Here is a 22,911-nt window from a genome sequence, read left to right as displayed (position 1 = left end):
AATTTCTCAATTTCTTCTACTATTTTTACTTGTTCGTTGCTTAATCGGGTCAACCCCAACAAGTGGTATTAAAGCTAGTTTAATTTTCGTAGATCAACCCATTCAAATATAGCAACAATAAGATTTGACATTGAAAAGTTCGATGGTGTCACAAATTTCAATCTGTGGCAAGTTCAAATGATGGCAATTTTAGTTTAGATCGACCTAAAAAAGGTCGTTACTGGAAAAAAGCCCGAGAATCTAAATTAGTCAAAATGGGAAGAGCTTGATGAAAAGGCCTTGTCTTCAATCCAGTTGTGCCTCGCGAATAGGGCATTACAGGAGATATTGAAGGAAAAGACCTCCTCCGCTTTGTGGAAAATGTTAGAAACTCTTTATACAACTAAATCTCTAGCTAACCGTTTAGTGTTGAAACAACATCTATTTACGTTGCGCATGAACAAATGTGAGCTTCTTAGAGATCACATCAGTCAATTCATTACCCTTTTAAATGATTTAAATAATGTTAAGGTTCAGATTGACGATGAAGATCAGGCTATGCTATTATTGTGTTCTTTACCCCCTTCATACAAGTCTTTCAAGGGGACCATGATTTATGGCAGAGACAAACTCTCGCTCGAGAATGTGAAGGGTTATTTGTTGAGTAAAGACAAACTCGACAATGAGTTTGGTTCGGATAGCAAGACAGATAGGCAAGATCCGTTTCGATAGCATCAAAGAAACGAGACAAATTGTGTCACTATTGTAAGAAGTTAGGTCACGTCAAAGTCAATTGTTATAAACTGCGAAACAAAAGGGCTGTTGAGAGTAACGAGAAAGATGAAGCTGGTGTTAATTTGGCTGACGAAAGCAGTGATGATTTCTTGTTAGTGTCAACGAGCGAAAGCTCCAAGCTTACGTCCGGGTGAATCTTAGATTTAGGATGTTCTTTCCACATGTGCCCCAATAGAGAATAGTTCTCCACATACAGTTCAGTTGAAGATGAAGTTGTGCGCATGGGAAACGATTCATCTAGTAAGGTAATTAGTATTAGTATTGGTACTGTTAAAATTAGGATGCATGATGGGACAATTAAGACACTCTCAGATGTTAGGTACCTGATTTACGAAATAATCTCACCTCCTTGAGTATAAAACTTAAAAGGTTACAAAATCAACATCGAGTTGAATGGCATTAAGGTGTCTCGTGGGGCTCTCATTTTGTTAAAAGGTAAAAGAATCAACAGTCTTTATGTTCTAGAAGGTTCTACAATGATCAGTGAAATCGGACGTCCCTCATCCGTTACGGAGTCAAAGTCAGCTCGTTTGGAGCGAAGGCAACTTGGTCATAGGAGGGAAAAAGGTATGGTTGTTTTGTTGAATAAATGTTCTCTTTTGGATTCATGTTTTGAAAAGTTAGAGCACTGTGTTTGTGAAAATTAGACTCAGGTTAGTTTTGATTTGGCAATGTATAAGTCGAAGGCTAGAAGCCTTCCAATTTCTAAGCAAAAATTTGACTCAGTTAATTCTCTGTATAGTTCAAGATAGGCCCGTGGCAGGCTTTGGCAAAGATGGCATTATGGAAATATGAGTCAAGGTAGAGATTTGTTGAGTATGACTCCTATTTTAGTCAAATTTGAGAAATAATCTTCTAGTTAAACTCTATTTATTTATTTCAATCAAATTTTGATTAGTCTAGATTATTTTATTATTATTTGACCTATGAATTTAGCCTATAAATAAGCTCTTTTACAACCTTAAAAGATACACCCATTAGATATTAGAACTCATAACACTTTTGAAGAATTTTTTGTTTACGTTTTGAGAGTTCTTTGTTTTTCGGGTTTTGGGATTTAGTTTTTATCTCTATCTCTGTACTTTTTATTCTTTTGCCATTATAGTAAAATTATCTTTACCTGTGGTTTTTTATCCTCTTTGGATGAGTTTTTCCATGTTAAATTTGTGTGTTCAATTTCTCAAATTCTTTCACTATTTTTACTTGTTCGTTGCTTAATCGAGTCGATCCCCAACAATTATTTTAGTCTAAATTCGAATTTATTATTTTCAATTAAATTATATATTATAACAATTAATTTTATTATAATTATTTAAATAATTTATTTGTAATTGGGTAAACTATATTTAGCATAGTGTTTATGCCGATTCGAATAAAACTATAATATACTAGAAATTCTATTACACATATGCATGGAGAAACAATGTATTTAGAAAACAAATTTGTGTTTAAAAATAACATACAACAAATAAATAAATATATGGTTTGAACTAATTAATCATAATAGCCGATTGAGTCCTAGCTCGATTGACATCGACATTGTTGCCAGTGCAGGAGGACGCGGGTTCAAGTGTGCAGAAGCGCATTATCCTCCTATTTAAGGATTGAGGAAGGGCTATAGGTAGTTCTAGGCATTATATCAAAAAGAACAAATACGATAAAAACTTATACATTCAAATATGTATACATTTCATGTGTTATTATGATTAATTAGTTTCAAACCATATTTGTTCTGAATACGTGGTTCCACAGACATATGCGTGTAATAGAATTTTTAGTATAACTTATTTTAACTATGTAAGGGTATTTTTGTAATTTTTTTGACTAAGTTGATGACCCGATTGAGGGTGACACCAATTCAAGAAGAAACTTAAATAATAGTATAAATACATAAATTTGATGGAAGAAAATATTTTATGTTAAAAGTTAATTATTTTAAAATTTAATTTATTTATCATTAAGTGTAGTGGTAAAAAATTGTTTATAAATTTATTAAATACAGATTTAATACTTAGACAGATAAATTTTAATTTTTTATTTAAAACGATATAAAAATAAGAGAAGACAAAAATTATAATCATCAAAATAATAATAATAAATATTTAATAAAATAATATATTAAATATTTTTAATCGAATTGATAGAATTATCTTGTAAGATTAGTGGAGTCAGAAGTTTTTTTTTAACAGTATAGATTAATTAAAATATATATATAGTTTGTTTTAAAAAATTTGTACTACGTGTTGGACGGCTTCAATTTGGTCCGATTCAAGCAAATGCCACTTGGAGGGATGAACAATGCCCCCAATGGCAATTCGGCTATTCTCCAAAAGCCGAAACCATATCTAAAGCAAATTGACTTCTTTTGTAAGCCCCCTTTGACTAAGCCCAAGTCATTTCACCCCTCCACCAAACTAATATCTTTCCCCCTTAAACAACGCTTAATTTGGGACCGAAGTTTAGCCACTCAATCTCATGCCAAATCCCACTATTCTTCTTATTGCTTGGTTTAATTTCACATCCTCAAACTATGGATTATATTTTAATTCATTACTAAATTTTAAAATATTTTAATTTAGTATTTAAAATATCAACAATTATATTATTTAAGTCTGTTTATTAATCTATCTAATAACTTAAGCCTTAAATCCTCACTCAAACCTTACATGAAATACATTTAAAATGCATGAATCATATTTTACAAATATGTGTGTACTTACCACATGAGTTAGTTTAAATTTAATTTGTTAATGAAAATAGTCATCCAATTGACATGTTTATTATTTTTAATATGTCATGGAATAAGTATACATAAATTTATATTTTGATTTAGGTCTTAATATTTAAAGCTTAAATTCGCAACTAGTTGGCAAAATGTCAAATAATATAACATCAATGCTTTAATAATTTAATTATAACGTTTTGATGTTTATGGCTGAATTTAAAACTTAGAAAATAAGTTGAGGATGTTTGTGGGAATTAACCTTATTTTTTGTTTTCTTTTTTGGTAAGTAATATTCATCAATCAAATATGTTGAAGAGAAAAAATATTTATGAATCAAATAAAAAAGGAAGGCTCTGTCTTCACGTCTTTTGACCTCTTCCTGAGAGCCCACCCCCCTCCTGTTTTATATACTTCCATTTTGATTTTCATTTCTCTCTATATTTTCTCTCCATTCAATCACTCCGTTTTCATCGCTCTGGTTTTCGTTTTCTCGTTACCTTTTTTTCTTTTTCTTTATTCTTTATTCTTGTTTCTTTTAGTTTCCTTTTTCTCCATTTCTGAAATAATTAATAAAAAAGAAATGAACCCCGAGCCACCCAAAGACGTCGTCGTCGATGATCGGAAAATTAATATTTCCAATGGCGACGTTAACGGAACCGTCGTCAAGCTGGATGATCAACTCGGAGCTGGATTCTCTGATGTGGAAATGAAGAAAATCATTAGTGAAAAGAAGGAAGATTGTAGTTTGAATTCCGTTGAAGTGAATAAAATCGGAGAGTCCAACGCTAAGGAGGTTAATCATCAAATTCAAAGCAACGGTACTAATGGCTATAATAGCTACATGCCAGCCATCAAGGCTCAAGCTCATTTCCCGAAACCTCAGCCACCGCCACAGCCACAGCCCGAATTGGAACGCTCTCAATCCGTATCCCTGGCCGAAAGCATGCCTAGCATAGGGAAGTACATAAAAGATCGAAGCACTACTCTCTCAGCGGCAATCATAAAACGCTTATCGTCGCTAACAGAGGACGGCGAGGATTTCGTCGTGAAAAACGATTCGTTAAACTTGGAGGTGACGGAGATCAAAATCCCGGGTGTCAAAGTCATAGTGAAGCTGAAAAGCGAAGACGAAAGGTTTGATTTAAAAGGTCGAATAACGTTTTTTTCGCGGTCGAATTGTCGTGACTGCACCGCTGTTCGGAAACTCTTCAGAGAAAAACGGCTACCGTACGTGGAAATAAACATCGACGTGTTCCCCAAAAGAGCCAAGGAGTTGGTGGAAAGAACGGGGAAATCGGAAGTACCCCAGATATTTTTCAACGAGAAGTTATTGGGTGGGTTAGTGACGTTGAATTCGTTGAGAAATAGTGGGGAGTTGGATAAGAGAATGAGGGAATTGTTGAGCCAGAAATGCCCTGACGGAGCTCCTAAAGTACCGGTGTATGGATTCGATGATGATGAAGATGAAGATGTAGAAGAAGAAGAAGAAAAAGATGAGTTGCTGGGGATTGTGAAGCTTCTGAGACAGAGTTTGCCGATTCAGGACCGTCTGATTAAGATGAAGATCGTCAAGAATTGCTTCGCCGGTGATGATATGTTGGAAGTCATCATTCACCACCTTGACTGCGGCAGAAAAAAGGTATTTCATTTATTTTTCTTTTTCAATTTTGGTTGCTTATTAATAATAATACTAGGAATTAATTTAATAAATCGCTATACTTGGTAATAAATAATGAAAATAAGTAACTTATCCTAAAAATCGTGAAATAAATGGAAGAAAAGGAAAATAAGGAAATGGTGGTATTTCTAAAAAATAGATGTGAAAGTTGAAAATATTAAAAAAAAAAAACACACCCTTCCATTCACAGTGATGAAATATAGGGACCTATAATAATTATTAGCATTTTCTTGACCATTAAAAATTCGATTTAAAATAAATAAATAAATATGATGAATAAAAACTAGGGAAAAAAACCAACACGTTACACGACACTAATGATGGATTGCACGAAGCAAGGGATGATAGCACTAACCCACCATCATTCATCCAAATTATTAAATTTTAGAAAATCTTATTGGAAAGGGATGATATTTATTGATTAACCCAACCTATTAAGCACTAATTATGGTAGATTAGCTGCAAACCTTAAGTTGTACTTATAGGCTTATATTGTATATACCAATTCTCTCATTATTGGGCTATTATATATGTCACGTGTGTGTTGTTTGGGACTATTTGTATGATTACAAAGCAAAATGATTTGGTACATTAAGACTGTTAAGTCCTAACCAAAGCAAATTTTATCGAATGTATTTTCTTAATGATTACATGCATATAATCTTATTATTAATGAAATATTTTAATTCTATAAGTCTGTCACTTTTTTATTTTATAATTAAACTTTTAAAAAAAAAAAACATGTGTTATCCTGTACCAAATACTTTTCTCGAAAAACATTTGTCTTTTAAGAATTTGAAGAAGACAATAAACGGAGATGGGTCTGGTGTGGATTATATTGATTAAAAAAACTGCTACATCTTTTTATTGTTGTAATTCAGAGAATTATGATTATGGAAAAAAAGGTTGTTTTGACTTGAAGGGTACATTATTTTATTGCTACCATGAATAGAGTCATACCATACCATGATGAATAAAATAAAGTTTACGGAAACAAAGAAAGTGATTTCTTAAAAGTTGATAAAAAATCCGACATGTAAAATGTTTTGTTGTTAACTGACATGAACATCTTTACTGTTGAAATTGCACCAACATTAAACAATCAAATTACTCTTACGTGTTTTATTTTCCTTATTTTATAGGGAATTGAAACTGGAAGGCAGCTGGTCCAGAAGCATTTCATCAAACATGTTTTCGGGTACAAACATTCTCTCCCACACTGTTTCCAATTTATTCTAGTCGACATCTAATCATACTCGTGCTTTTCTATATGATACCATTGTTGGTGCAGGGAAAATGATTTTGAAGAAGGAAGACATTTTTATCGTTTCCTTGAGCATGAGCCTTTCATTACAGCATGCTTCAACTTTCGGATCTCAATCAACGATAGTGAGCCCAAATCTCCATCTTTTCTAGCCGACAAGCTTGCCAGGTTGATGACCGCCATACTCGAAGCATACGCATCAGATGACAGGCATCATGTTGACTATTACAGGATCGGGAAGAGTGAAGAATTCCGCAGGTTTTTTTTTTCCATATTTCCTCCTCTTTCAATTCATTAACAACTCCAATAGATTAAGCATGTAATCCGGTTTTCTAAGCCTTGATTTGATGCAGGTACTTAAATTTGACACGAGATCTGCAAAGGGTGGATCTTCGATTATTAAGTCCAGACGAGAGACTAGCCTTCTTCTTGAACTTATATAATGCCATGGCCATCCATGCTGTAATTACCATTGGACATCCTGAAGGAATACTTGATAGAAGAGCTTTTTTCGGTGATTTCCAATATGTAATTGGGGGCTACCCTTACAGCCTCAGCGTTATACAGAACGGAATCCTTAGAAACAATCGAAAGTCACCTTATTCCTTGGTCAGGCCTTTTGGCAATGGAGACAGGCGCTTAAAGGTAACCCCGGCCCCAACTTCATCAATTGTCTTCGCTCTACAGCCTCGTTTTTAACTGGTTTCTTTTTCTTCTTAAAATGATAGTTTGCTCCAGCTAAAGTTAATCCATTGATCCATTTTGGACTATGCAATGGAACAAGGTCAAGCCCCACCGTTAGGTTTTTCACTGCTCAGGGTGTTGAAGGTGAGCTAAGAGGTGCTGCAAGGGAGTACTTCCAGAATGGAGCCATAGAGATCAATCTGGACAAGAGAACTGTTTCTTTAACTAGGATCATCAAGTGGTAAGTTTTCAGTACATACTAATGCCAATTTATGAGTAAGTAAATTTGAAATTGAGAGAGAAAAGGATGGCCTTGACGCATGCATTGTTTTTCTTTTTGGGGGTTACCTTGAAACAGGTTTAGCGTAGATTTTGGACAAGAGAAAGATGTGCTAAGGTGGGTGATGAATTACCTGGATACAACCAGGGCGGGGCTTTTGACGCATCTTTTGTCTGATGGAGGCCCTATTCACTTCGTGTATCAAGATTATGATTGGGCTGGTAATTTATGAACCTCCCAACCTTTTTTCAGAAGTAAAAAATTTATTTTTGGGATGGAATGAAAATTCATTGAAACAAAACAATAGGACGAAGCTGCAATTATAATGGGCAGGAAGAATGAGTTCTTTTGTTTTGTAAATATAGATATTTATAATATCTCAGTTTCAGAGGTTAAATGAGGAACTAGGCTCCAGCCTTTCAGCAAAGGCATTAAAGTTAGGAATTATAGATACAGATTTTATATGAATTCAAACAATGTGTTTGGTAGGTGGGAAAACTTGCTTGTCTTGTCCTTTATTTGTTTTTTAATCCTATAGATGGTATGGTGGTGAAAATGAAACATTTGAAAGTTGAAAATCGTTGAAGTGAAACAGTGACGTGTCAATCATTGTTGTCAGCCTATCATGTTTACGGGTATCATAAAGATAATTCATTAATTACGGTGACATTAATCCATAATTTTTTTCGGTTAAAAGTTAAAAGAATAAAAGGGTAATTAAGTTTTTGGGTAAACAATTAAATTGGTCACCTAATTTTATATTTTGATTATCTAAAAATGAAATCCTCACAATTTCATTATATATTTTTAAAACACTTTTATTTTAGTTACATATAATAGTTGATTATGTATACCATATCATATTTATACTTTCATTTTAGTCACTTAATTTTTAAATTGTTTTCATTTTAATTACTCAAAAAATAATTTTTAAAAGATTGATCGAGATAAAAAGACATGGATCAAAATGCAAAAGAGGTAAAAAAAAAACATCCCTTTGAAACCTTCCTTCCTTGGATAGTTACTGAAGGAAGAAAGTTTCCAAACTTTCATAGCAAATGGCAGAAAAATAGAATATGTTACATCGATTTGATCTCTTCACATCTCTGGCAAAGCCACACATCATCCTTTGCCTAAGTCCCCTTCCCAGTTTGAATCTTTCCCTATTAGCTTCGTTGATCAAGATAGAAATCTTCAGTTCTTCCATCTTCATTTGGGTTAAAACCCCATTTCGAATAAGCTTATTTTCCTCGACAATCCTTCAGCTTCACTTTCTAACATTTCTCCTCGTCATGTTGTTCCATTGGGATAGCTCTCCTAGTTTCCTCCATTTTATATGAGAATTAACCCCGAACTCCCCACTACCGTTAAAGGACCATCCCTCCATGACAGCATCTTTACGCTCATCATTGACAAGCCACTTCGACATAAATTTAAAGGACTTCCAATTTTGTTTATCCCTCTTCTCAAGGCAAAGAAAGAGAGGCTTATGATCAGACCCAATAGCAATGTCAGAAGATGCTAAACAGTTCGGGAACCAATTACACCATCGAGCATTACATAGGATTCTGTCGATTTTCTCTGACGAATCCTTTATTGTCCCTATTGTTGGCCCAAGTAAACTCCCCTCCCTGAACCGGTAGATCAAACAAATTACATCCAGAGATAAATTTATTAAACTCCCAAGCTCTTGACACATCAATCGGATTACCTCCTTGCTTTTCATAGTTAAAACGTACGTCGTTAAAATCTCCTATACAGCACCATGCTTTATTGCACCAGTGATTAAGCTTTTTAATAGCTTCCCAAACTTCCAATTTACCCTTAACATAGGGATGTCCGTACACAAAGGAACCTTTTTCCGTTTGAACAGTTGTATCAAAGAAATTCTTAGTAGCTACATTGACATGCAGATTCACATTTTATCGCCACCACAAAGAGAGACCTCCTGCAGTCCCCGTTGGATCAACATACTTTGAGTAAACATAGCCCAATCTGTTCCTGAGTTTTTCCAGTTTTGAGCCCCTCTGTTTAGTCTCACTAAGAAATATAATGTCGGGATTATGTTTTTGATAAACATCCCTTAAAGCCCTAACAGAGTGTTGTTGGCCTAAACCTCTACAGTTCCAAGCCACAATATTCATAATAAGCAAACAATAATGCAAAGAAAACCAATCATAAAGCAACAATCCATCAACCCTGAGTCATCTTTCAATGAAGAAGTGAAATAACCAAACCAAAATCAAATCATAGAAAAAGAAAGAGCAACAATAAAAGTGGATCCAAGGGAAGACTTGAACCTGACAGAAAAGCTGAAAAAGGAGCTCACTGAAGAGAAGACCCCTCACAACAGAAACAACCAAAAAAGCTCCCAAACCGAGCCAATCGAAGAATCCAGTGAGACCCAACTCTCAGAACCCCACCAGCAATGAAAAGAAAGAAACACCAGCAGCCTGAAAACCCCAGTTGAAAGGAAGCAACTAGCAGCGAGCAAACACAGAAAAAAGAATTTCCGGAGGGAACCCAAACGCTCCGACAAAATCCCGAGATAAAACGGAGAAAAACCAGCGAACAAGAGTTGAATCGAGACAGCGCCGAGAAGGACCTTTTCTCGCACTTCGGCTTCAAGAACCATAGATCAAACAAGAAATTTCGACAGAAACCCACAAGTTTCGACGAAATCTTGAGACAAACAGAGAAAAATGGGCGATCACTATTTATTTGCTCTTTTTGTATGTGGCGGGAGATATTGGAGGGAAAACCTTTTTCTTACTAACTTATCTCTTAGATATTAGAAAAAAAAAAGGACCGAATTTAAAGATAAGTTTATTAGAAACTGGTGGATTTGGGCCGAAATAAAAAATGCTAATATTTTTTCCCTCCAATATCTTCCGCCATATACAAAAGAAGCAAATAAATAGTAAACGTTGTAAGAGAAGAACCTAAACACCTGAGAGAAGTGCGAAATGGAGAATCCAAAATCAGCGCCGACGGGTTGCTACAAATGCGGAAAGACAGGCCACTGGTCCCATGACTGCCCCGAGGCCCTCAAATCCGATCATCCCAATCCCGGAAAACCCGGATCCGGTATCCCAAATCCCGTCGGAAAAGGCTGCTACAAGTGCGGAAGACCCGGTCACTGGGCTCGTGACTGCCCCGATCAACCCAATCTCAACGCTTCCTCTGCCGCCTCCGCCGCCCTCAGCTATACTCCCAATCAGCTCCCTAGACCCGAAAAGCCCAAGAAAGTATCCAAAAGCAGAACCCGACCCAAGCTCACACCTGAACTTCTCCTCTCCGATGATGGTATCGGTTACATCCTTCGCCACTTCCCTCGGGCTTTTAGGGACCGCGGTCGCAGTCACGAGGTAGATTACTAGATTTATCTTCTTTCTCTTAACTTCATATGATTGTTCTTCTTTTACCTTTTTTTGGGTGATTTAATTAAGCTTTAAAGTTTTTTGCTTTTAGGCCAGTGATTTGAGAAACTTAATTGGGTTGTACAGAGAGTGGCACAAGTATTTGCTCCCTTATTACTCCTTTGATCAGTTTGTACATAAAGTGGATAAAGTTGCTTCTTCCAAACGTGTTAAGGTAACTCATTCAACCCTTAATTTGCAGTGTTCAATGACTTTTTACTGAATTTAGGGTAAAGTAGTTTTTGTTTCAGGGGAGTAGCCTGCAAGACATTACGCGATTGACTACCTCTTACTCGTAGCTTTGGGTTATTCTGATATTATCTTTTGAGACTCTAAAATTTAAATGTACATAACGAGACGAGCTTTAATGTTTAACCATTGAATTTCACGTATTGTATTAGCTATTTAGCTTTGTTTGAGATTGTTCGTGTTGATCTGGACTCCATAGATGTTCTTTGTTTCCCTAAAATACAGGCAGCTTTGATGACAGTAAATTTAAATCCCTTTACGTGCCAGTGAATTTGCTTTAGCATCTTCATGATATGGACAGCTGAGTAAATTCTGGGTATACATAAGCATAATTCTTTTGTTGCATATATCTTGTCAGAACTGTATTAGAGACTTAAGAGAGCGAGTTGCTAGAGGAGGGGATCCTACAAAATTGCATGAAAGTCCAGATGAATTTAATGGCCCCAGCGATGGGCAAGGTATGCTGCAACAGTGCCTTTTTTTCTTTTGGTTGTAACAGATTCCATTTCCATGTAGCCCATTTCAAGCATGTTTATTTGTTTTATTGCTTAGAGGCATACTATTGTATTGCTCTTTAAGGTGACAAAATAAGCAACCCTCTCTTTATTGTAGTGGCTGGACATTCTGAGGAACAAACTCATGCCCACTATGAGGTAGATCATGTAGATGATATTCAAGACAGCATGCTTAATGAGATTTACCAGAAAGTTTCTGAGGTAACCGTATTCCTTTGAACTTGTTCTTCAGTTGTCTATGTTCTTTCTGTTATACTTGTGAACACTCAAGTCAATAGCTAGTAGTGTGGGGGGTCCTTTAGTAAAAGGCTTTTTTCAAAGGAAAATCATTACCATGTTTTCTAGAAACTAAAAGCAATAATGGATAGTATGCTTCAAGCATTCTTAAATTGTTATGATCCTATGGCATTTGGTGCATTCGTTTGTGTTTTTTCCTTTTATCATATTGCTGCTTTTGATATTTGTGTTTCCGAGCCCATTTGATGCCAAATTAGTATCCCTGTATAACAATGCAATTTTTACATTAAATGGATGAATTGACTTTTAGCTATAAGGAAGTATTTATGTTAGGGAATGCTGAAAGTGCTTACATCATTGTTCCTAATACTGGATTTGGCTGCTTCTAGAAATGCATTTATCAGTATTGCTTAATTCACGGCCCTACTTAATTGTGCATTTGTTTTCAGAACTCAGTCAGATTAAAGAATTTAGTTTATGCATGAGTTCGTTTTTATTATAAGCTCCTAGTTTCGTAGTGTCATGTTATAGGCTTGCTGTTGTTTCAATTATGGTGTGGTGCTAATGTTTAACAGAGGTATGTTCATGTCATTGACCACAGGAACCATCTCATGAGATACCCACCCCTATGGTTTCTGCTGAAGTACTCGCAGCTAGTGGCTCTAGGCCGGAACAAATGCCAAATAATGAAGCTAACTGCTCTACTGAAGTTCATATTGCAGAAGAACAGAGAGCTCGGATGGAAGCTAACAAGTTGAAGGCACTGGAAAGAGCTGCATCTGCCTCTAGTGATCAAATCACAGAAGAGCAGCGTGCTCGCATGGAAGCTAATCGGTTAAAAGCATTAGAAAGAGCAGCAGCTCGAGCTCGATCTTTGCAGTCAGCTTGACTTCCAACTGTCAACTATTACTATTATTGTTTTTTCTTTCCCCTGCTTTTTGTGAACTTTCCTGACTGGAATTCCGAGATAAAGACAAGTAGGGCATCATACTTTTGCAAAATTATAGTCACTGCCTTCTTATGAGAACCAACGTCATAATGGCATCATCTGTAGTATAGCTTGGCATTGTTACTCTTCTGCGCTTGTCACTACATATGTTTTTGCATTATAGCAGAAAATGGCTTCTTTTCTTTCAAATGTTACAGGTAGTTTTGTGCACAACTGAGAATTTGAGTTTTCTAAGATCGAGTTTTGCCATTGCTAATTTTACCATGTAATGTACGTAGGTGTTTTATGGTGAATGGTTTAGTTATATTTGAACGTGTTTGTAACTGAACCTAACCTAACCTGATTTGGTTTTGCTGTAATCTCCAGCCGGCTTTGGATCTGTATCTTTTGAACATATTTCAGGTGACGTGTAAGAAACTACTAAAATGAAAGCTACAGATTAATGAATAGCAACTAATATTTGACATCAGGCATTCTAATTTGTCTTATACTGAAACAAGATGTAGCAAGTTCTAAAAAAATTACACATGAAGCTTCAAATGCAAAATCCAGATGAATCTGTTAGAAGATTATAAGCATCTGGGTTCTCATTATCTGGCGCCTGGGTTTGACATAAGCGGGTGAAAATTTTGGGTTCCAAAAATGGGGTCTTCACAAATTTTCCATTGTGGCACCCAATGTGTGAAGAATGTTTTGTACACGAGGAACAAGAGCATAACCTACAAGCTTCTTATGGATTTACAACTAGAAAATTGTTTGTAATTTACATAGATCAGATATATATATACCCAACCTCAATCTCAACAATTCCCTTTAAGTATCTTGGCTTGGCTTGAGATGGATCCCGCTTGGTGAGCTAAAAACCAACTGAGATAGAAGGGGAAAAAATACAAGGTAACGCAAAGTGTAGACAAGTATGCATCATAGGAAAAAGATATTTAGTTTCTCATGGTGATTGAATAAACCAATGAACAATCATTGCTTACTTGTTAAAACATCTGCAGACCGCCTATTGCCTAGTGGGGCAACTAGTTTCCTGTCATTTAAATCTAACATTAGCTGATAGTAATAACAAAATTGAGGGTACCCCTCCCCCACCTTCTTTGTTCAAAGGTAAGATGAGCACCAGAATTCTTTAATACAGTCAAGTATCTGTGACCTAATTAGAAAAAATTAAGATGGCTAGATGCTGGGTTGTAAGTTGTCAACAAATAGACAAAAGCATGAAGACAATACTGCAATGATGGGGAATGATAAGTAAAAGAAGGATGCTTTGCCAACTGACATGCTAGCCAACAATTTGATGATACTGCAATTGTAGATCTAACATTGAGATAACATGAAAGACTATATAAGGGTTTGATCAACCAGCTATGAAACAGTTCAGTATGACAACTTTACAGAGCAAAAAAATTGCTCGGAAAATGAGGTTTGCAGCACTTACAGTGCAATAAAATAAAAACAGGAAAAGGATTAACCAGCCACGTTGGAAAAAAATTCGTTGGAAGGGGGTGACAAATGGTCTACAATGGTACTCACACAGAAATGAAGTTTGAAGTGCCGACAAAGAAGCAAATGCAGAATAGGATGCAAGACACAATAAAATATTGACATTGAATAGGAAGGAACAGACCGCACGAAACTTGGTCAAAGATCCTTTATCATGCCACTCTGTTTGGTGAATAGGCAACTGCAAGTGAACTCTTATCCTTTTACTCTCAACAGTAGCCAAAAAATGTCAAATTTCAATTCAAAATCAATATTACATCAAATCGTCATAAAACTAGGTAGAGGCCTAGAGGGGGTCTGAGTGAAATAGGGATTTGAAAGAGATTAGAGGTGTTAATTAGAGAGAAAGATACATGTAATAAAAGAATAAGCGGGAAAAAGGTCATAAGGGTGCCCTTGCTAGAATGGGAGCAGAGGAGTTCATGTTTTCATCATTTCGGAAGATAGAGTTCAGGATGTTTTGTAAGTGAAATCTTAGAGCACAGTACATTTGATATAAATATAATAAGAGTACAGGTCAACCCAGAAAGGTTGCATTCTCAACCAGCAAGAAATATGCAATGAAAATAAGATAAAGTTAATTGCAAATCCCATAAAGTGAACTTCAGCTTATGGTCGTTTATATAACCCACCTTTTTGGCCATCCACTCCAGCACACGCAAACTAAATCAATTTAAATGATAACCTACCTGAGTTGCACCAGGCAAGATGCTAATCGCTAAATCATCATTAATGGATACAGGCAATGGAGGCATCCGGCTCATTAAACCTGGCATGTCTCTCATGCTGAAAGAAGTCACAGTAGAAATTAAAAACCAGAAGCATAGGCAACACATAAACCCAAAAATAACCAACATATAAAGAACATTGACGTACTCATTTAGAATGGCAGTAATATTGTTCCTTGTGTGACAGAAGAGATCAATATTATCCCGTAACTGTTCATACAAATTTTACTTAATGAACCAACCTCAGAAGACTGTTAAAAAGAAACCATATATGATAAATGAGGGGAAATTCTACCATGAGCTTCACTAGAAAAAGCTTAGGAAAGCTTTTACCAAAATATCTAATGACTTACCTATATTGGAAAATCATTAGATATTTTGGTAAAAACTTTTCCTAAGCTTTTTTTAGTGAAGCTCATGGTAGAAGTGCCTGATATGAGGCCATCACATACAAGATTTACATGAACATGTTAAAAAGGACTAGACTAGATGCATAGAATCCATGACCTCCTCCCTTGAAAGAAAAGAGGTTCACTGGACAATCAAACTTCTGTCAAATAGAGTATCCACCAACAAAAGTGTGGGGGCATGTAACAATACAATCATAACTAGAAGCATATGGACCTCTTCAACAAGAACCATGACATTCTTATTGCATGTAAATTCCTACATTCATCATTTAATAGGCAGTTGTTACCTTATTTAACCTCTTGAATTTGACATGGCAAAACCTAACATAACCTGCATACTAACCATTTAAATACTGTACAAACAACACAAGATATTCATATCATCTAACACCTATTACTATAAGATTGCATGTTGCCAATAAAATAATTGCTGTGAACTAGGGCATGGTGCACTCACCTTGAATGCAGAAAGGTTGGACGTGATTTGACTAAAAGCTTGAGAATTTTGCTTCAACAGATGTATAACTGTACCATTTATTCCTGGGACCCACAACAAAAACATAGCAATGCTGTTAGGTTTCAAGCTTCCTCCTGAAATTGCTTTACTTTGTCTTGTGAACTATCGAACAAGTTCAAACCAAACTTGTCCACTTACCATACTCATTTTAAAATAACAGATTTAATATCCCAAAAAGGAAAAAATAATGAGCAAAAATGTTGATACTTAACACAGTGTGCTACAATATGATTAAATACTACCCAAAACCTTTTCTAACTAAATTCCTTCCATCAAATAATGTTGCTTGAGTTTTTCATTTCCTCAATTCGGTTCTTTAAATCAACATCTTTGACACCTAGTCCCATGTTCACTTATGGATAAAATATTGAAACTTTTTCCTGGGTAAAACTTGTCGACGCATATGCTTCAAACATTTACAAAACCATTTTATTTTCCAGTTATTTCAGAAGACTACAGATCAATCTCATGATTTCAGCAATAATAACTGTAATCCACATCATACTATAACTTAAAACCCCAAAATCATAATTTCTTAAACCTAAATTCATCATAAACATCATCTTGGAAGATTACCCAAAAGTTTGTCTTACATTACTTGAGATAACTGGCAGATGTGGACAAATATTGATAGAAAAATACTAATCAAAAGCAATTGCAACTAAAAGAAAGATATCGATACCTCTAGCTGGTGGTATTAAATACAAACCTTCAGAAGACATTCTTCCATACTGGTCGAGATGGTGCATCATGAGAGGATATCCAGCCATGTTTTGTGGCAGAGCTGAAGGCATATTCACCTTTGAAGATGATTCCACAAGCTTAACCTGAAGAAGTATGAGCTTTAAAACAACAGTTGTTTAATCATATTACATCCTAAAGAAATTAGTCTATTTAGGAAATTAGAGAAGGAATCCCAGTTATGACATTCAACTAAGCAAATTGAGATACAAAGAATTTACTTAATGTTGAATTTTTAGTCATAACTAACAGCTTTGTTTATTATTTGACTTGAAGGAAAGAAAGCAATTGAGGGAAACTATAGTTCTTTTCCAATAAAAAGTATAAAGCTTCACATCCAGAGGTTTGAGTGAATCAATGTGCTCAATGAACTAGTGAACAAGCTTGAACAGCGATGGGTTTTCTCAGAATGAAGCCTCACAAACTAGGACTGCATCACTGATCAAAGTTAAGACAATATTCTTAGGGCCCAGGGAGCAGTACAGACAGAATATTCTATGGACAAAGAGATTCTCATAGTTGATACTAATGAAAACCCATTTTATACAAAGTTCACAATTAAATGGAGCATCCAATTCTAAGTGCTTCTTCTCAAGAAATTTAACTAACATAATTGAAATCATTTAGGGGGAAAACGAACTAAGAAATCAATATTAAGTGTTGTGTGAAGTTACATAATTCATCAGCATACCTTCCTACTGTTCACCTTTTTTCCCGCATTAAGTTCTTCACGTTTCCTTCGCTTTCTCTGCCAATTTGCAAATATAACTTATCTCTTAAAGCAGATGAATCTAGAGATGATTTTAAATATAAAAATATGATGTCTAAGAATTAAAAAGAACAAAAGCACATTAACAGATCAGTTGAGTCACACTTGCTGCAGTCAATGCCAAAACTAATAATTGAACATTTACACCAGTATATCAAAACTAATAATTTGCGGACCAATTTTTCATACATAGTAAATCACGTGATACAAGAAAATAAAAAATAGAACAAATAATGGAAGAAATGCATCATTAAAGAAGCAAGGAGCTTACTTGCATCCACCTACACCTCAATGCAACATCACGTACAGTTTTATCAGGCAAGGTAGCTGCAATCTTTATGTACTTCATAATACTTGGTTCATCTTTATACCTATATACACATACATTAAAGTAAAGGCCAGCACTTAATCTCAACTCAAAAAGAAGACATACCTAATAAATACCTCCTTAAAAACAGTTATACCATAAAACGTATCAGCAAAAGCACACATTAGAGAATCTATTACTTAATATTAACTACGTTCACCTGGACTAGGTTTCCTATATTAGTAGCACAAATTAGAAGATTTGCACATACAGTAAGAAAAGAAATAATTATTACATACTTTTCAAGGCTGTCCTCCAATATATACTGTTCGTCAATAGACCACTCGACAGCAAACCCTGCCTCATGCTTCTGCCCTGAAATCGAATCAAGAAGCAGGGAAGATCCAGAAGAATTTCCAGGTTGGATTAAGGCAGGGGAGCTTGTAATAGCACTGGAATTGCCAGGCAAGATCGTCGGCAGTGATGCAAAGTAACCACTCATCGGAATCATCTCTGAACTACTATCAATACCAGCTGATTGGAAAGATATACCGTGCCGATTCAAGATAGAACCTAAACCATCTCCATGATAATAAAACCCAGTGTTCGATTCTGTTTTCATTTTTTTTCTTTCTTCCTCAGCCGATTTCACTCAAAATCCACTTTACCCATAAACTCAGACCAAATTCAAATATAAAAAAACTTCCTTACTTCCACCTCATTATCTCATGCTCGCACATCAAAAAAAAAATTCTTCATTTCAGCTGCTCAAAAACTTACCGTTGCATAAGGAGAACAATACCAAAAACAGTAACAAAAATGTCATATAATCTCCGAAATTCAACCCCGATATTGAATCTAGAACAAAAAAGAGAGCCATCAATTTGAACTAAAACAAAAAAAAAACCCGAGGTTGAAAAACAACACCAATAAACAATAAACAATAAACAAAAGGAAAGGAGAGGAGTGAAGAGGGTAGGAGGGAAAATTACCTTGTGGAGGGCAACTTTTCTAGAATCCCTAATTGGTTTTGCCTTTTTCTGTTTCAATATAAATTGCTGCTGTTTTCCTGCTACTTACTTTGCTTTTTGGTGTGTGTCTGTGGGGGGGGGGGGGGAGAGGGGGGGGGTTCCTTAGCTTTGCTTACTATCTCCATTTCCTTCAAAAGAGAACAAGAGATTAACTTAGACCTGCTTCCATGGCTCCACCCAATGGGAAGCAAAGCTTTGCAAAACAAAGCAAAAGAAGGGAAGTAAAAGGGAAACAAAAAGATGATGGGGGGTTTTTCTGGTGTTGACAAAGTAAATTTAAAATTTTTTTTTGAAGTATATTATTAAACTCATAAATTGATGTTTGCTGATATTGGAATTGAACAACAGTGCGAATCCCCGTAAGCATTTGATGCCAATTATTGTGGACTCTCCACTTTTTTTTCTTTTTTTTTTTTTTAATTTTTAAGTAGGTAAATTGCCAAAACAGTTCATTTTATTTATCTCAATATATATTTTAGTTAATTATATTTGAAATATTGTATTTTAGTAACTTATGTTAACACCTATTATAACATTTTAGTTACTGAGTCGTTAACGGTATAACGGTAAGCTGACTTGGCATGGTTAAAAGTCGAGAACATCTAGGATCGGTCTCGCACAAAGCAAAAGTATTTTTCGGGAAATTTTTATTGCTATAAATATCACAAACAGACTCGATTTTCAAATTTTTAATTCTCCATTGTGTAGGAAATCGTTTTCAAATCGAGATTTTCCAACAATTGGTATCAAATCCAAGTTGTGTTATGTTTATAGTATAAATCAATACTGAAATTTCTTTATTCATTTTTGATTAATTTTTGATAAGATGTGGCGTTCTTATAATTATTAGTATGTTTAGGGTTATGTTTGTGAATGAATGTATTTTATCATTTATATGATAAAATAATTTTGCCAAAGTTGTGATACCTAGAAATTAAAGTGGTTGTAATTATTATTTTAATATTTTTTCTGATACGAGCTCGATTCGGTGTTGATTCGAGTCGTTTAGATTGCCGATTGTGAAATTAAGCAAGTGTTGAGTTTTAACAAAGTAGGCTGGAAAAGATGAAAAGATAGGTTCAGACTAGGTTTGAAAGATAATTAAATTGGCTAATGGAGTAATTCGGCTAAGGCCAAGAGTGAACCAACAATGAAGGAAATTGTTGACCCGATTCTTAGACTGCACTTAGATGGAAATGGATAAGAGATAATTTGGCTAACCTCGACCCACTATCTAGCAAGATAGGAACCGATGGTATGGCCGAACGCCACACTTTGAAAAGTGATAAGTTCAGATAACAAGGAAGAATGATAGCACATGCTAAGCTTGATAAGTCGTTTCAATCTAAAAAGAACAATGAGAGTTGAATTCTCACATAAAAACAAAAGTTCATATATTTGGTCCAAAAGTTCTTACAACTAGCTCAAAACAAAGTATTTATAAGCATGAGACAAACTCTAGTCGAATAGACACACACACTCAGCTTAATTGAACTATGAATAAACTTAATTAAGCTAATTAAAAAGTACAAGACCTTTGATGAACTTTAACATAAGGAACGACTGGACAACATGTTTGGTCTTCCTATTCAGCTAATAATTAACTTTAATGAGCTAAATAAACTTGATTCAATGCTTGATCAGCTAAAGAGTCATAACAGCCTTTTAATTTCTCCTTGGATAGCCAAATGAGCAGCAGCCAAAAATTAATGTAATTTGGCACACGAACAACTCCCTTTATGTAAATGCTTGAATATAAACTGTCAAAAACGTGTGAATGGACGAATTGGAACAGCCACCATCATGTGAAAACGTTTGGGAACTGAATGGGCTTGTGTGAATAGCTCCTTGTCCATTGAACTCCTCAAACAGTCACTTGGAGAAGCTCATAACAGCTGTTGGTCTTAAATTCATTCCTCTCTTTAATGCTAATCAATGCACCAGCTGGTTCAATTGGTTAGTTCACCTATAAACACAATTAAACTTTAATGAGCTGTAGTAACTAAAACTCATTTAATAAGCCAAAACAAATTAAATAGGTGTAGCAAATTAATTAACTTAGAACATATTAATTGTCGAATTTATTTAAACAACTAAATAAAATTAAAACAACTTAATTACTTAAACTAAAATAACTAAACACATTTAAAGTTTAATCCAACAACTATTTAACTAAAATTCAGCTTGTAATAAGCTGTATGGAACACATAGTGTTGAGCTCCATGCTTGCTTGATGAGTCCGACCACCTCCCCTCCCCAAACTTGATCAATGTGACTAGCAATGGCGTTTTGAAGCTTCTTGGCACGAGACTAAGTAATGGGACCTTGTGGCAACTCAATGGGATCGGCTGTAGCTTCCCGAGCTAGGATCGCATCATTTTTGAGATATGTAATTAGATTATAGACTATCATCTCCATGTAGAAATTATTTTATTTATTTTTAGAATAATTCATGTGAGCCAAAAATAGAAATAAGTATTATGTAAAAAAAATTTTCAACGAATCCTTAGGAACCAAAAAACATCCAAGATTGATTTAGACAACACAATCCCAACCTAGCCAACCAGCAAAAGAATGATAGTGGTCCAGTGGCGAAGGCTACTATTGGTTTGCCAGTGTTGGCTGGCAGTGGTCCAGCGTGTTGGATCTAGTGCCCTAAGTGTAGTAAATTCATTTGTAAACTTGTAAAATTTTTTGAACAGCTTGGTTAATAAAATAATTCATGGATTACATTAATATTTTTTTGAAAGAACATAGTGATAGCATTATCATAAGCTTCATACATAGACAAGATATTGAAATGTTATGAAATTATTGACTAAAAAAAGGGAACTCGACCTTCTATATCAATATTTCATCTTTCTTTGGAGACAACAGAAAAAAAAGAAAACATAAGAAAGGTTTCTTATACTTTCGCAGTAGGAAGTCTCATGTATGTTATGTTGCGCACACGTCCAGATATTTGTTTCGTAGAGGGGTTGGTGAGTTGATATCAGATGAATCTAGGACAAGACACTGACAAGAAGTTATGCATATTCTTAACTATTTACGAAGAACAAGGGATTACATGCTTGTGTATTTTGGAGAAGATCTTACTCCTATTGGATATACTTATTCTAACTTCTAAACTTGTCGCGATTTGAGGAAATTGACATTAGGCTGTGCTTTTACCTTATGCTGTGAGTTTATAGTGTGGAGAAGTGTCAAGCAAAGTTGTACTGTGGACTCCACTACAGAGGTCGAATATTTGGTTGCTTCTAAGGCTACAAAATAAGAAATATGGGTTCGAAAGTTCCTTATGGATCTTCATGTCGTTCTTGGTATGGAAAAAGCTATCGCACTGCGTTGTGACAATTTAGCGACAATAGCCAATACCAAAGAAACCAAAAACCACAAAAGGATGAAACATATTGATAGAATGTCATATAAAAAATGAGGCAGTTGTAGACGAAATCATGGATATAGTCAAATTCGAATCTGAAGGCAACCCTGCGGACCCATTTACCAAGACTCTACTAGCTAGGATATTTGAGAAATACGTGGAGATCATGAGAATGCGGAATATGACTCATCTACTTCATTAGGTCAAATGGGAGACTGTTGGATCTTGTTAGCTCGAAAGGATCAACTCGAGAACACTGATATGGAAGTTGAATTAGCCTTTGAGATGTTGTGGTGGAAGTAATAAAAATTGTGCAATAAAGAACATAAGCATTTATAGTGATTCGACCCTAATTGCTTACTCTACTACCTTAGCTTACCACAACAAAGGACTTCCCCAAATTTACTAATTTGGTAACCTTTGAGGACAAGGTTTAACCTTACAACTCCCTGAAGATTTGTGCCCCAAAATCTTAAGATTTCACTCCTTTAAGGTTACTACCCAAACCATAAGAATTATCCTTCTCCCAAAGAGAACAAATAAGCAAGCTAGCAAGTAATCCTTACAAGATTAGAATGTTTGCCAATTAAGAACTAATTCAAAGAAGAAAACTTGAGCTAGATGAATACAATAAAAGCTCACAAGTGTTTACAAGAAAAGGTATAAAAGAATTAAACTCTTAGGTTGTTTTGATTGATCTTTAAGCTTTCTACATATCTCTTATTATTGTAGGACCTTTGGAA

The 22,911-nt window shown here is 35.1% G+C and overlaps 3 protein-coding genes across 9 annotated transcripts; 2 read left to right on the top strand and 1 right to left on the bottom strand.

Annotated features, from left to right (window-relative positions):
* Nucleotides 1–3,780: 3,780 nt before the first annotated feature.
* On the top strand, nt 3,781–7,997 carry LOC108475538 (uncharacterized). Its single transcript, XM_017777513.2, has 6 exons — nt 3,781–5,138; nt 6,320–6,375; nt 6,469–6,699; nt 6,795–7,086; nt 7,170–7,366; nt 7,484–7,997. Exons 1-6 carry the CDS (start codon nt 3,828–3,830, stop codon nt 7,635–7,637), a joined length of 2,241 nt encoding a protein of 746 aa, XP_017633002.2. The 5' UTR covers nt 3,781–3,827; the 3' UTR covers nt 7,638–7,997.
* Nucleotides 7,998–10,219: 2,222 nt separating this feature from the next.
* LOC108476068 (uncharacterized) lies at nt 10,220–12,987 on the top strand. Its single transcript, XM_017778137.2, has 5 exons — nt 10,220–10,773; nt 10,877–10,999; nt 11,432–11,531; nt 11,686–11,789; nt 12,427–12,987. Exons 1-5 carry the CDS (start codon nt 10,372–10,374, stop codon nt 12,712–12,714), a joined length of 1,017 nt encoding a protein of 338 aa, XP_017633626.1. The 5' UTR covers nt 10,220–10,371; the 3' UTR covers nt 12,715–12,987.
* A 246-nt stretch (nt 12,988–13,233) lies between these two features.
* Nucleotides 13,234–19,135, bottom strand: LOC108476069 (uncharacterized). 7 transcript variants are annotated; one of them, XM_017778139.2, is made up of 10 exons: nt 18,748–19,135; nt 18,055–18,613; nt 17,720–17,819; nt 17,371–17,427; nt 16,648–16,765; nt 15,879–15,961; nt 15,160–15,221; nt 14,973–15,069; nt 13,761–13,810; nt 13,234–13,641 (listed from the first exon to the last, which is right to left on the bottom strand). In XM_017778139.2, the coding sequence occupies exons 2-9, from the start codon at nt 18,375–18,377 to the stop codon at nt 13,784–13,786; spliced, it is 867 nt and encodes a 288-aa protein (XP_017633628.1). In that variant the 5' UTR covers nt 18,378–18,613; nt 18,748–19,135; the 3' UTR covers nt 13,234–13,641; nt 13,761–13,783. The 7 variants fall into 7 exon arrangements, 5 of the variants coding, with proteins under 5 accessions (XP_017633628.1, XP_017633627.1, XP_052881620.1 ...); XM_017778138.2 differs by having other exon boundaries at nt 16,621–16,765; nt 18,748–19,129; XM_053025660.1 differs by having other exon boundaries at nt 16,621–16,765; nt 18,055–18,530; nt 18,748–19,129.
* Between the last annotated feature and the right edge of the window lie 3,776 nt (nt 19,136–22,911).

This window comes from Gossypium arboreum, chromosome 3, assembly GCF_025698485.1.
Source record: "Gossypium arboreum isolate Shixiya-1 chromosome 3, ASM2569848v2, whole genome shotgun sequence".
Lineage (NCBI taxonomy): Eukaryota > Viridiplantae > Streptophyta > Magnoliopsida > Malvales > Malvaceae > Gossypium > Gossypium arboreum.
The sequence above is the reverse complement of the archived record's forward strand: the minus strand, read 5'-3'. Positions and strand labels throughout refer to the sequence as shown.

Excerpts from the sequence above, each read along its gene's own strand:
- LOC108475538 (XM_017777513.2), top strand. The coding sequence starts at position 3,828 with ATGAATCAAATAAAAAAGGAAGGCTCTGTCTTCACGTCTTTTGACCTC. Across the intron at positions 6,376-6,468 it reads TTCATCAAACATGTTTTCGG|GGAAAATGATTTTGAAGAAG; the intron begins GTACAAACATTC and ends TTGTTGGTGCAG. Across the intron at positions 7,087-7,169 it reads ATGGAGACAGGCGCTTAAAG|TTTGCTCCAGCTAAAGTTAA; the intron begins GTAACCCCGGCC and ends TTAAAATGATAG.
- LOC108476068 (XM_017778137.2), top strand. The coding sequence starts at position 10,372 with ATGGAGAATCCAAAATCAGCGCCGACGGGTTGCTACAAATGCGGAAAG. Across the intron at positions 10,774-10,876 it reads ACCGCGGTCGCAGTCACGAG|GCCAGTGATTTGAGAAACTT; the intron begins GTAGATTACTAG and ends TTTTGCTTTTAG. Across the intron at positions 11,532-11,685 it reads TGGCCCCAGCGATGGGCAAG|TGGCTGGACATTCTGAGGAA; the intron begins GTATGCTGCAAC and ends TCTTTATTGTAG.
- LOC108476069 (XM_017778138.2), bottom strand. The coding sequence starts at position 18,377 with ATGAAAACAGAATCGAACACTGGGTTTTATTATCATGGAGATGGTTTA. Across the intron at positions 17,820-18,054 it reads TTGGAGGACAGCCTTGAAAA|GTATAAAGATGAACCAAGTA; the intron begins GTATGTAATAAT and ends ATGTGTATATAG. Across the intron at positions 15,070-15,159 it reads ATTACTGCCATTCTAAATGA|CATGAGAGACATGCCAGGTT; the intron begins GTACGTCAATGT and ends GACTTCTTTCAG.